The sequence below is a fragment of the Aspergillus undulatus genome (assembly GCF_047715775.1).
Source record: "Aspergillus undulatus strain CBS 261.88 unplaced genomic scaffold BDV17scaffold_5, whole genome shotgun sequence".
In the NCBI taxonomy this organism is placed as follows: domain Eukaryota; kingdom Fungi; phylum Ascomycota; class Eurotiomycetes; order Eurotiales; family Aspergillaceae; genus Aspergillus; species Aspergillus undulatus.
In genome coordinates, this window is record NW_027396609.1 from 699,540 (window position 1) to 710,425 (window position 10,886).

The window sequence follows — 10,886 nt, forward strand, 5'->3', positions numbered from 1 at the left end:
GACCGAGTCGACTCCGTCCATCCCGCCCTTTCGTGTCTTGAACCAGCCCGGACCTCGCCTCCAGTGACATCTTCGACCCGAGCAGCTGAGCTGGACAAAGCTGCCATCTAACTCTTATTACCCTCAATTCACCTGCATTCCTCTCATATATCACATCCGCACATACCATGGATCACTCCAGAGACCCCTGCCCTTGGGTTGCCCTGAGCGACTTCGGCGGTGCCTTTTGCATGGGTGTACGTTTTACCTGCGATCGTGACTTTGGCCGGATAGGGCCTACACTTGCATTCGGAACTGACCTGGTATATCCTGTATAGGCCATCGGTGGTGCTGTCTGGCACGGTGTCAAGGGTTTCCGAAACAGCCCATACGGCGAGCGACGGATAGGAGCCATCACAGCCATCAAGGCCCGAGCTCCCGTTCTCGGTGGTAACTTTGGTGTTTGGGGTGGATTGTTCTCGACGTTTGATTGTGCCGTTAAGGGTATTCGGAAGAAGGAGGATCCTTACAATGCTAGTATGTTATTTCTCAATGCGGGGTGATCATCTGCGAAGGCGACATTGGACTAATTGTGTCATCCTCAGTCATTGCTGGTTTCTTCACTGGCGGCTCCCTGGCTATTCGTGGTGGTTACAAGGCTGCCCGGAACGGTGCCATTATGTGCGCTGTCTTCCTTGCCGTTATTGAGGGTGTCGGGATCGGTTTCCAGCGGATGATGGCCGATCAAACGAAATTAGAGGTGAGCCTTTTCGAATATCGTTTGCGTTTATAGCGAGCAATACTGACTGTTCGTCATCTAGCTTCCTCCCGCTCCCCCATCAGACAAGGCCGTCGCCTAAACGCTCGAAATACCCATCACCCATTCCTCCCTCCCGAGACCCACGATTTTTTGCGCGCCCAGCTGTATGCCCATAAACGTTGCTGCTATATTACACTACATCTCTCTTCTCCGGTGTTCGGACTGGCTCATATTCATATTATCTGGATGCATGGTATAGAGGTTCTGTTCGTCTTTTTCTCGCAGCAAGCTATTCCGCTCTTATTACTGTCTATCTATTTATTGCCTCAAAGAACGGGGGTTCACCGGCAATTTCTTTTGGATTTACAACACGGCCTGCATGTTGCTGTTTTCTTGAAGGCGAAAAGATCACGTCTGATTGATGCAGAGCCTCGAAGTGGTGAGGCGACCGGGGCATGTTACCATTATGTTTCTTCTAATTTCTTGTACAATATTACTGCCAATACCAGGATTAATGCGATGTTTAGGTCTGTCCTTGAAGTATCTGCAAGTCTTTTCTCCGTTAGCAAGCAGGGATATGGGAGGCTGTGTCGATTTGCCGCTGAAAATGACAACATCCAGACGCAGGTTTCCCCGCATCCAATCTCCAACCACCGGCGTTCATGACAACAGAAAAACAGACGCGAAGAAGTTGCCCTCAACCCATGAGATCACTCACAAAATGAACACCCACACAAACACAATGACGCCAAAACCAAATCCAACATTCAGACCAACCCTCATCCTCCATGGCGGCGCAGGCGCCATCCACCACTCCACCCTCCCGCCAGACCTCTGGGCGAAATACCACTCTTCACTCCTCTCCTACCTCCGCTCCACAAAGGCCCTCCTCAAAAATGGCGCAACAGCCCTCGAAGCCGCCGTTCATGCCGTCTCGCTAATGGAAGACGACGAGCTCTTCAACTGCGGACGGGGCAGCGTCTTCACGTCGGCTGGGACAATCGAGATGGAAGCTTCGGTTATGGTTACGTCTGTTTTTGGGAAACGGGATGTTACGAATAGGAGTGAAGCTATGAAGCGCGGGGTTGGGGTAATTGGTGTGAGGAATGTGAGGCATCCTATACAGTTAGCGAGGGAGGTCCTTGTTCGGACGGGGCAGGATGAGAATGGGGATCCCCTGGGTGGTGAAGAGGGGTCTGGTGGGAGTATGCATGCCCAGCTTTCGGGGCCTTATGTGGAGGAACTTGCGAGGGGGTGGGGGTTAGGTCTAAGCCGGATGAATGGTTCTGGACGCAGAAGAGGTGGGATGAGCATCGGCGGGGCTTGGAGGAGGGGAAGAACAACACGAAGATAGAGACAGAGCACGTCTCAACGTTCGGCGAGGACGGGGGGCTTGGATATGACTATCCCAGCCAGGGACGGTTGGGTGCGTTTGTCTCGATCAATTGGGCGGTCTGGCTGTTGCGACAAGTACGGGCGGGTTGACGAACAAGTTGCCCGGTCGGGTTGGGGATACGCCTACGCTCGGAGCGGGATTCTGGGCGGAGGCATGGGATGTCGAAGGTTGTGATTTGGCGCGTCAGGCTGAGCTTGAGGGCATGCGGTATCTTCCGCAGACAAGGCACGGTGTAATTAGGACAAAGTCCGTGTGGGATTTCACCCTTGCAGATTGTTTCCCAGGCCTGTCTGTTTTCTTCAAAGACAGCTCAAGCTCAATTCCAAGGCAGACGTTCACTGCCATCGATGAGAAACGAGATCCGTACCGCTCCCAAAAGACACGGCGTGCGGTCGCCGTATCTGGAACAGGGAATGGCGATGCCTTCATCCGCACAGCCGCCGCTCGAACGACATGTGCTATCATGCGGTTCTCTGAAAAGAAAGTCAGTTTAGAAAAAGCAGTCTCTGCCATCGCGGGCGCCGATGGAGAACTGCAGCGCTCTGCGGGCATACGATGGGGCAAGACTAGTGAAGGACAGGGCGGCATCATCGGGATAGAGGCTGAGGTTGACGATGATGACACGGAGGAATCGGGGTGGGATTTGCGTCGTGGGAAGGTTGTTTTCGACTTTAACTGTGGAGGAATGTTTCGGGCTTGGGTTGATGAAGGCCCCGATGGAAGGGACGTTGAGCAGGTTATGGTGTTTAGAGAGGCGTATCAGTAGATTCTATACCTCTGAAGTAGATGAAGAACTGTTTTATGCATAAAAACAAGAAAATAAGCCTTCTCTCATTTGAATTGACAAGCCCTTCGGGTCCAGGCGGCGGCTGAAGACCTCGAGGAAGAGCGCCTGCCTCTCTTTAAGTTGCGCCATCATCGTACCCAACCTCATCACCAATTCCATCCGCCATCTCCATTCATCATCTTCATCCACTAATTTTCCAATCACAATCAAAGGAAGCAATGAAGACTCTGCACGAGCTCGAGGCCACATGTGAGAAAGCTTGATCAAGACTTTTTTGATCACTTCTTCCCACACCGATAAACCGAACATCTGTCACAGCCACTTCTTCATAGTGACACCGCGTCTGCTTCCGCGTTCAAGCCATGAACCGTCTGCCTGTCGAGCTGATTATTCTGATCGCCCAATACCTAAACAAAACATCGCTCACTGCTCTCGCTCGCTCCTCGCGGCATTACTGTGACATAGCTCTACCATACGTTTATACCAATGTGTTGCTTGCCAATTACCTGGGCTACAGCCCAAAATCCGCTCATTAGTCTGGCCGATATACGTAGAGTTCGTCGCTAGATTCCTGGTGAAAATGGCGCAAAAATCCAACCTCAGCGTCGCAGTGCGTTCCATACACATAGAACTCGACCGAGGAAAAGGAGGCCGTCAGCCAAAAGTCCGCCGACCGAAGACTGTTGTCTACGATGTCAACCTCTCCAAAGGGCTCGCTCGCGAAGTACCCGGACTGAGTTTTCATTCTTGGGACATTGAATTGGCTCTCGGCAACATGGACGCATGTTTCACTGCCATCTTGCCTAGATTCACAAACCTATGGCGCCTGAGAATTGTGTGCCCATACCACAAACAATATTTTTTTTTTTTTTTTTAAAGTGTGCTTGAAACTGCGGTCAGCGAAAACTCGTCTATGCCTCCTAAATTCCAGAAACTGGAGATCTTCATCGCACAAATTCGCTTTTGAATCCTGCTGAATCTGTCAAGGTATCGATCGAATTGGATCGCTCTACGGGCCCATAGATCATTCATGATTCACGGTCATCCTAGCGCTTCACTACCTGCGCCGGAATCTCTGTACGCTGGCGCGGAAAGCCTTTGGGTCCAGTACATAGGTGGGTAGCATATCTCGGCGGATTCCTGGTCCGCATGTGCCATGGTGTACCATTCATTGTGTGATCGACTTTTGGATTAGGCTGGGAGAGGAAAAGGTGAAATTCCATTTCGTGGACGATGATGGTTTGGCGATTCGGAGACTGACTCTGCGTCTGGAGTTGGTTCCCTCGGCACGGGGGATGCGGAGTACTCGGGTGGAGACATGAATGCATAAACCCTAGGCCCGAATTGGGTTACAGTATACTAGTAGCGCAGTACATAGTAGACAGGAGTAAACTTGAGGCCTGGCTAAGCGGTTCAATGTATGAAACCCCGGGTTCAGATTTACTTCTATCTACGGTCCTGGGTTGCTGGTCCCTGAGCAGGTTCTTGAGCCCACAACTCCCTTTGGGTAATGGATATCAAGGACCTCAATTGCGGATGCATATGTCATGATGGATTCGAGTGGTATCTTGGAGCTAGTATTGATTTTTCTCGAGATTCATAGCCTTGAACAGATACAACCAAAATAACTCCCTTTATAATGATCATACTGGAACATGATAAGTCGAAAAAGGCATGTGCAATGAGCTAGACAATATCCCAGATCTCTCTGCCCTCGTCTAGCGAGACGTGTCTTCCTCATGCTGAACAACCCCATCCTCACCCTTCTTCTCGCCCTCCCCTACTTCAGCACCCGCCAAACCGAGATAATTCTTTCGAATAACCTCCGCCTCCTGAATCCTATACCTCTCGGGCCTCTTGAGTGACGTCGCCTCCTTATCCCGAAAGACCAAGAGCGGTGGATTAGTGCGATAATACTCATCTATATCCTCGAGCGTGCGACCTGCGGTCTCTGGATAAAAGAGATACATGATAGGTACCATAGCCGCGTTCAAAGAGACCCAAATGATGTAGAAGCGCCACCCGAGGTTCTGGATCCCGATAGGCGTGATTTCGACGACCATGAAGTTTAGAATCCAGTTTGTTGCGGCGCCGACGGCGGCGCCTTTTGTGCGCATTGTTAGGGAGTTTATTTCGGTGGGGTACACTGATGAGAAAGGGAATAGTTAGATGAGATGAGATATTGAGGAAGAGAGATAGTGGGAACTCACGCCAGGGTACACCCTGCATACCCATCCCGAAGAAGACGTAGTAGAGGAAGAAGAATGCCACGGAGGCGGATGCAACCTGCTGCGCATTCGGATACCCAAGCATCTCGTTATACCGAATCAGAACAGTGATCAAGATATAGCAGAAACACTGCCCTGCTGCCGCAAACATCATGATTTTTCGGCGCCCCCACCGGTCTACCTGTCGAATACCGAGGAGAGACCAGAGGAGGTACTGAACGCTGTTGCAGGCAGCCAACAGCCGGGCGAGATCAGGGCTTAAACCCACGGATGTTGTCAGGACGGTCGGCATATAGTAACTTGTGACATTGATCCCGCTGAACTGCATCATCGACTGGGCGCCCATTCCTAGAATTAGGCGGCGTATTGTCTTGGTGCCGGATTTGTTGGAGCCACGGCCTCGGAGAAGCTCGCCCCAGCTTATCCCGTTGCTGCGCTCGTATTCAGCGGTGTATTTTATGCTTTGTAGCTGGGAGAGAACGAAGGCGTCCGTTTCGGGCTTGTCTTCGATGTCAGATAGGATCCTTAGGGCTTCTTCATCCCGACCTTTGATGACGAGCCATCTAGGCGAAAAGAAGGTCAGACACTAACCGAACCAGAAGAGCGACTGAGCACATACCGTGGTGACTCAGGAAGAAACGGAATAACTAGATAGATCATGATAATGAAGACCAACTGGAACGCAAGAGGAAACCGCCAGGCAACGGGACCATCAGCAAAAGCAATGCCATAGTTTATCCAATTCGAGATCGAGAACCCGACCAACAACAGGGCATTCTGCAGGATAACGAGCTTCCCCCTCAGTCTAGCTGGAGCGGTTTCAGTCTGCCAGACAGGCACAGTGGAAGAGTTGATCCCGTTCCCGATTCCAGAAACGATCCGGCCGACGATCATATGCGGGACACCGTAGGAGGTAGTCTGGAGTATTGCGCCGATGGTCATGATGGCGATCCCAAGGATGACGGATCTTTTGCGTCCCAGTTTGTCTCCTACCCATGTAGCGCTGACGGCACCCAAGAAACATCCCACATTGTAGATGGCCGTCACTGTGCTGAGGACGTTTGTTCTTGAGGGGCCTTCCAAATCGTGTACGCGAAGGTAGTCTGGGGAGATCACGACGCCGCCGAAGACTCCCTAAACCTCTGTGAGTAGAGCACTGGCGAATGAAATTCTCGTGAGGTAGCTAACCTGGTCGTAACCATAGAGTGCCATATCGGCACCACACCCGACGGCAAACCAGAGGGTCAGCCATCCTCCCTGGAGGCCCCGAGAAGGCGTGAGGTGCTCAAAGAAACCCATAGTTTGCAGACAATAAGAAGTCAAGAGCAACGGACGGGGATGTATGGGGCGGTTGAGACAAGATGGGTAACCCCATTTTATATGTACTCCACAGTTGCATGACACTATCTCCGGACTCCGGATTTTGCCATGCTTCCAGCTTACCCCACGGGGACGGAACAAAAGTCGCGCAAGTAAAGTGAGGACGATACGGCTGGGTGTCCACTTTTTACCCCATTATTCTCCCGAGTCATATAAAGACGCGAGGACTTGTGCTCGGGACGGTACAAAAGCTGAGATCGCCGTTTCCGAGACGGGGTGCCCTGTTGATCATTGGATGGCTTCGATCCTGGGCGTATAGCTTATGTAGCTAGTAAAGGTTGAGATAATACATTTGGAGCATGAATCGTGCAATAAAGAGCACGGCCTCTTTACTCCGTGGAGAACGTTCAATACATTTCCCGAATATCGGAATTTTCTTGCATTTCGTCATTGGATTATGACACCTGAGTCTCGGGACGAGTACAGACATTATTATGCATCGGAGGTACCTCGGGTAAAGGTGCTGGAGCTTCGAGCACGGCCTGCTCCTGCTCTCCTTCTGTCACTCTTCTGAACCACGCTGGTCGTTGTACTGAGACGCGCAATTGTCCGACATGATGAGCACCTTCAACCTTCCGCCAAAAATGAGAGCACTGGGTATGTAAACTCAGGTGAGTTCAGTGCTAGAACCAAGAAAGAAACTGACCTGATCTGGCAGAATACTCCGAGGCGAGAAATCCGCGCGTGGTGTGATGGTCGATGGCGGTTTTGCAGAATACGCCGTTTACCCCGCGAAAAGAGTGTTCCCCTTTAAGAATATGTCGGACGTCGACGCTACACTGATCGAGCCTGTGGCTTGCGCGACGCACGGTATCGATAAAATTGCACCGTACATGGGCTCGAAGGTGCTGCTTTTCGGAGCTGGACCAACTGGGCTGGTACTTGCACAACTGTTGAGGTTAAATGGAGGGTGTAACGTTGTTGTTGCTGCGCCGGAGGGAGTCAAGATGGAACTCGGGAGGTCTCTAGATGCTGCGGACGAGTATATAGACCTTCCGCGGGACCAGACAGCTTCGTCGGCGGTACTCAAGAAATTGTACCAGGATAATCCGTACGGGTTTGATATTGTGGTTGAAGCTACTGGTAGCGCTAATATTTTGGAGAGAGCGCTTGATTTCGTTCGAAAGGGAGGAAAGCTCGTTGTGTACGGGGTTTACAACGATGATGATCGAATCTCTTTGCCTCCGAATAGAATCTTCAAGGATGAGATTACCGTGCTTGGTTCGTTCAGCGAGATGCATAAGTTTCCTGCTGCCATTGAATATCTTGGTTAGTGATCCGGTCCTCTTCAGGAAGTCAGTTTGCTTACAGACTCATTATGCAGAGACGGGCAAGGTTCGTGTTGCTGGGATAGTCAACCAGACATTTCGACTGGAGCAATGGGAGGAGTGCTTGGAAGCGATGAGAACTAAGAAGGCGATCAAGGCGGCAATTGTATTTGACTAGACTCAGTAAGAGCGCAGAGAAGAAAGGAAGTTGTTGCATCAAGGGGGGAGAGAGAGAAACCTGTGGCCCAGGTCAGGTGCTTCTTTGTTATTCTCTCACCCAACAGTAGAACACCAGACAAACCGCACAAACCGCCATAGTTCGCTAGACTACATATTTCAGAGAGTAGTTCTACTGCAATGAGCACTTGAAGATGTTTCTAACGTGAGTATATCTGAGACTACCTAATAAAGCAACCTATACAAGAATTCTCGTAGCTACTAGATCATCCGATTGGCGGAGATGACTGCCTAACAGACTTTTTCTCACTAAATTTGCCGTAGAGGTCATCAGGCAACATGCGACGGCCTCCTTCGTTCTTCCGGACAACCAATATGTTGCGCTGCTCGTCATATGTGATAACAGCCTTCGGGCCTTTCTCCTTAACTTGTGCGATAATGAAGCTGAGCAGCTGGAACAAATTTCTGAGATCGACACAATGATCACCCTCCCAGGATATCAACTCGCCAGAAGCGTCTTCACGCAAATGTTTGAATAGCCCATTTCTGTGCTGAGCTCGGATGAACAGCGGTGTCATAGATATCCACATTCGTGCGAGAGCATGGTCGACATCAACGGGTTTGTTGTCGGTACCTATTTGGATCTCGGCCAGTTCTATCGCTGAGACCTCTCGAGCATGGTCTATGACCATCAATTCTGAGCTTGCAGAGGCCGGAAGAGGAAGTCTCAAAGGAGGAGGGGACTCTTGTATACTAGGGAGGCCGTTGTCGTGTCGAGTTGGCTTGTATCTGTCAACATACGCGCCTGCCTCGTAGCACACCACAAGCTTCATATCATTAAGACGATACGATATAATCCTGTGATGACTCGCGCTCCCCCTTATCTGTTCCGTTGTGAAATTCCTCTTGAATACAAGCCCGAGCTTTGTGATTTCATCAAGTGGGGCGTGGCAAAACGGCGTGAGATCCGCACGGTGCATAAGGGCAGTATTTTTAGTGACCTCAACCTCGATTCTGAATGACCCTTGAACTCCATGTTTTTGATTCAGGAAGCACAATAGCTGCCAGATGCTATCCCGATCAGACACAATACCGACGGTATTGATGTCAAAACGAGGTCGTTCGATATATAAAGCGCGGAAAAGAGGCTCAAGTGGATAGACCGGGGATCGCGCCGCATTCTGGGATACGGAGACAAGACTCGGCTTGCTCTCCGCTTGCGCGTGGTTGACTGTAGGAGGTGTCCAGAGAGCAGGGCAACCTGGGACTGCAATTGTAGGTACGGATGCCTTGATCCAATTGTATGAGGCTAATAACCTGAGATCCTCGGCACGTATCTCGTGTTTGCGTGTGAGACCAGGGTGAGAAAGCTCTGCGATTAGGTTAGGGGTCATTGTAAGTGGAGGCGGCTTCCGTAGAGTTCCACAGCGCAAGAGGTGAGAGTAAGAGTTAAGAAAAAAGTAATAATAAGCATCAGAATGAGCCGAGGATATGGCTTCAGTTGACTTACTCCTGGAAAGATTATTTCCGGTGATTAAGAGGGAGCATTATCCTGGAGCCAGACGTGCCCCCTGGCACCTTCCATTACTGGTCAGATTCCCACTTGCATTTGCTACCATGAAGGTGGGAGGGAACATGCTCATCCTCTGAACAGAGAAAATACCCCATAAATGATTTGAGACTAGCAGGTTGTGCTTAGTGATGGGTTCGTCTCTCTAAATCCCCAGAAGCGCCCCTCTAACATTATCCCCATTGAGCTTCACCCTCCAAAGCCGATACTCATTCAAAAGAAACATCTGGCCTTCCCGGCCAAAGCAGAAGTTCGCAACGCCCCCGTCGATCAATATCCGGCCCAGAAGGTTGCCGCCAGGAGACCAGACGTTGACACCATCGCCACAACCGCTGTACACATTTCCTTGTTGATCACACTTAATTCCGTCGGGAATACCACGGTTCGCGAAGGCGAACAACCGCCGGTTGGTTAAGAAGGCTTGGCCGCTGTACGTTGCTACGTCAAACGCATAGCTATTTTTTTTTTTTTTAGCTTGCAACTATTGAGTCGCCCTGGCAGTGATTCAATTAAGGCTAACTCACATCGATGACACCCTAGTATCGTCTGTGGTCCCGCCGCCATGAATCCAGTCCGTATCGGTCACATAGACGATCTTCTCATCTGGCGAAAAGCAGATCCCATTTGGCCTTCCGAAACCATCTGCCATGGCATGAATGCTTCCATCGACGGGGTCAAACCTGTAGACCTGGCTCGGTAGCCGCGGAGCCGGCCGATAACCTTGTTCGTAACCATAAATAGGGTCTGTGAACCAAAAGCTCCCGTCGCTGTGAACAACAACATCGTTGACAGAATTGAAGGGCCGGCCATGGAAGTTGCTCGCTATGATATTGGTTGTGTATGGAGGTGTGGTGGACATATAGTACAGTCCGCTCGGCATATCCAGGGAGCCTTGTGCGCAGATAAGAACGCCATCTTTATAATTCACTCCGCCATTAGCCATGGGTATTGGGACGGAGAGTTCCTCGCATGTTACCAATCCAGAACCTGACCCTGAGGCGCTGGCATCGTTGAGATGGACTTTGGTTATTTGAACGCGTTGAATGCCCGACGGGTCTTGGATACGGTTGCTTGTTATATACAGTTCATTGCGTGAGGGTATAAATACGCCTGCTTCGTGGGCAAAAGGGTATGCTTCGTTTTCGGCGAGAAGCTCGAGGGTCGGACTTTCGCCGAGAATGGTGTTGAACTTGGTGTTGTGGACGATGAACGGACTTGCCTGTGGCATGACGTCTGTGCTGATTAGATAGCGAACAGTGACTATGAGGGCTGTTTATACGGTCCTCTCTTCCAAGGCCCGGTTGTGGCGCGAGTCGCGGCCTGATGTGGGGCACAAACTAC

The 10,886-nt window shown here is 50.8% G+C and overlaps 7 protein-coding genes across 7 annotated transcripts; 4 read left to right on the forward strand and 3 right to left on the reverse strand.

The window, feature by feature from the left end:
• Positions 1 to 81: 81 nt before the first annotated feature.
• On the forward strand, positions 82 to 1,000 carry BDV17DRAFT_176273 (protein transporter TIM17). The gene is made up of 4 exons (XM_073754864.1): positions 82 to 236; positions 318 to 516; positions 585 to 739; positions 801 to 1,000. Exons 1-4 carry the CDS (start codon positions 168 to 170, stop codon positions 837 to 839), a joined length of 462 nt encoding a protein of 153 aa, XP_073619659.1. The 5' UTR covers positions 82 to 167; the 3' UTR covers positions 840 to 1,000.
• Positions 1,001 to 1,460: 460 nt separating this feature from the next.
• BDV17DRAFT_287755 (isoaspartyl peptidase/L-asparaginase) lies at positions 1,461 to 2,901 on the forward strand (the record flags this gene model as incomplete). The annotated part of the gene is made up of 2 exons (XM_073761237.1): positions 1,461 to 2,040; positions 2,156 to 2,901. The coding sequence occupies 2 exons, from the start codon at positions 1,461 to 1,463 to the stop codon at positions 2,899 to 2,901; spliced, it is 1,326 nt and encodes a 441-aa protein (XP_073619660.1).
• A 246-nt stretch (positions 2,902 to 3,147) lies between these two features.
• On the forward strand, positions 3,148 to 3,536 carry BDV17DRAFT_253884 (F-box protein). The gene has a single exon (XM_073756701.1). The coding sequence runs from the start codon at positions 3,285 to 3,287 to the stop codon at positions 3,456 to 3,458; it is 174 nt and encodes a 57-aa protein (XP_073619661.1). The 5' UTR covers positions 3,148 to 3,284; the 3' UTR covers positions 3,459 to 3,536.
• Positions 3,537 to 4,640: 1,104 nt separating this feature from the next.
• BDV17DRAFT_279522 (sugar porter family MFS transporter) lies at positions 4,641 to 6,449 on the reverse strand (the record flags this gene model as incomplete). The annotated part of the gene is made up of 4 exons (XM_073759731.1): positions 4,641 to 5,068; positions 5,133 to 5,713; positions 5,770 to 6,284; positions 6,339 to 6,449. 4 exons carry the CDS (start codon positions 6,447 to 6,449, stop codon positions 4,641 to 4,643), a joined length of 1,635 nt encoding a protein of 544 aa, XP_073619662.1.
• A 336-nt stretch (positions 6,450 to 6,785) lies between these two features.
• Positions 6,786 to 8,104, forward strand: BDV17DRAFT_253886 (uncharacterized protein). The gene is made up of 3 exons (XM_073756702.1): positions 6,786 to 7,123; positions 7,177 to 7,781; positions 7,840 to 8,104. The coding sequence occupies exons 2-3, from the start codon at positions 7,223 to 7,225 to the stop codon at positions 7,974 to 7,976; spliced, it is 696 nt and encodes a 231-aa protein (XP_073619663.1). The 5' UTR covers positions 6,786 to 7,123; positions 7,177 to 7,222; the 3' UTR covers positions 7,977 to 8,104.
• A 69-nt stretch (positions 8,105 to 8,173) lies between these two features.
• Positions 8,174 to 9,603, reverse strand: BDV17DRAFT_176310 (uncharacterized protein). Its single transcript, XM_073754865.1, has one exon. It carries the CDS (start codon positions 9,367 to 9,369, stop codon positions 8,242 to 8,244), a length of 1,128 nt encoding a protein of 375 aa, XP_073619664.1. The 5' UTR covers positions 9,370 to 9,603; the 3' UTR covers positions 8,174 to 8,241.
• Positions 9,604 to 9,977: 374 nt separating this feature from the next.
• On the reverse strand, positions 9,978 to 10,883 carry BDV17DRAFT_253889 (SMP-30/gluconolactonase/LRE family protein). The gene has a single exon (XM_073756703.1). It carries the CDS (start codon positions 10,771 to 10,773, stop codon positions 10,066 to 10,068), a length of 708 nt encoding a protein of 235 aa, XP_073619665.1. The 5' UTR covers positions 10,774 to 10,883; the 3' UTR covers positions 9,978 to 10,065.
• Between the last annotated feature and the right edge of the window lie 3 nt (positions 10,884 to 10,886).

Coding starts and splice junctions, on each gene's coding strand:
- BDV17DRAFT_253884 (XM_073756701.1), top strand. CDS start 3,285: ATGAACCGTCTGCCTGTCGAGCTGATTATTCTGATCGCCCAATACCTA.
- BDV17DRAFT_176273 (XM_073754864.1), top strand. CDS start 168: ATGGATCACTCCAGAGACCCCTGCCCTTGGGTTGCCCTGAGCGACTTC. Junction 237..317: donor GCGGTGCCTTTTGCATGGGT/GTACGTTTTACC, acceptor TATCCTGTATAG/GCCATCGGTGGTGCTGTCTG. Junction 517..584: donor GGAGGATCCTTACAATGCTA/GTATGTTATTTC, acceptor TGTCATCCTCAG/TCATTGCTGGTTTCTTCACT.
- BDV17DRAFT_176310 (XM_073754865.1), bottom strand. CDS start 9,369: ATGACCCCTAACCTAATCGCAGAGCTTTCTCACCCTGGTCTCACACGC.
- BDV17DRAFT_253886 (XM_073756702.1), top strand. CDS start 7,223: ATGGTCGATGGCGGTTTTGCAGAATACGCCGTTTACCCCGCGAAAAGA. Junction 7,782..7,839: donor CGAGATGCATAAGTTTCCTG/CTGCCATTGAAT, acceptor CAGTTTGCTTAC/AGACTCATTATGCAGAGACG.
- BDV17DRAFT_253889 (XM_073756703.1), bottom strand. CDS start 10,773: ATGCCACAGGCAAGTCCGTTCATCGTCCACAACACCAAGTTCAACACC.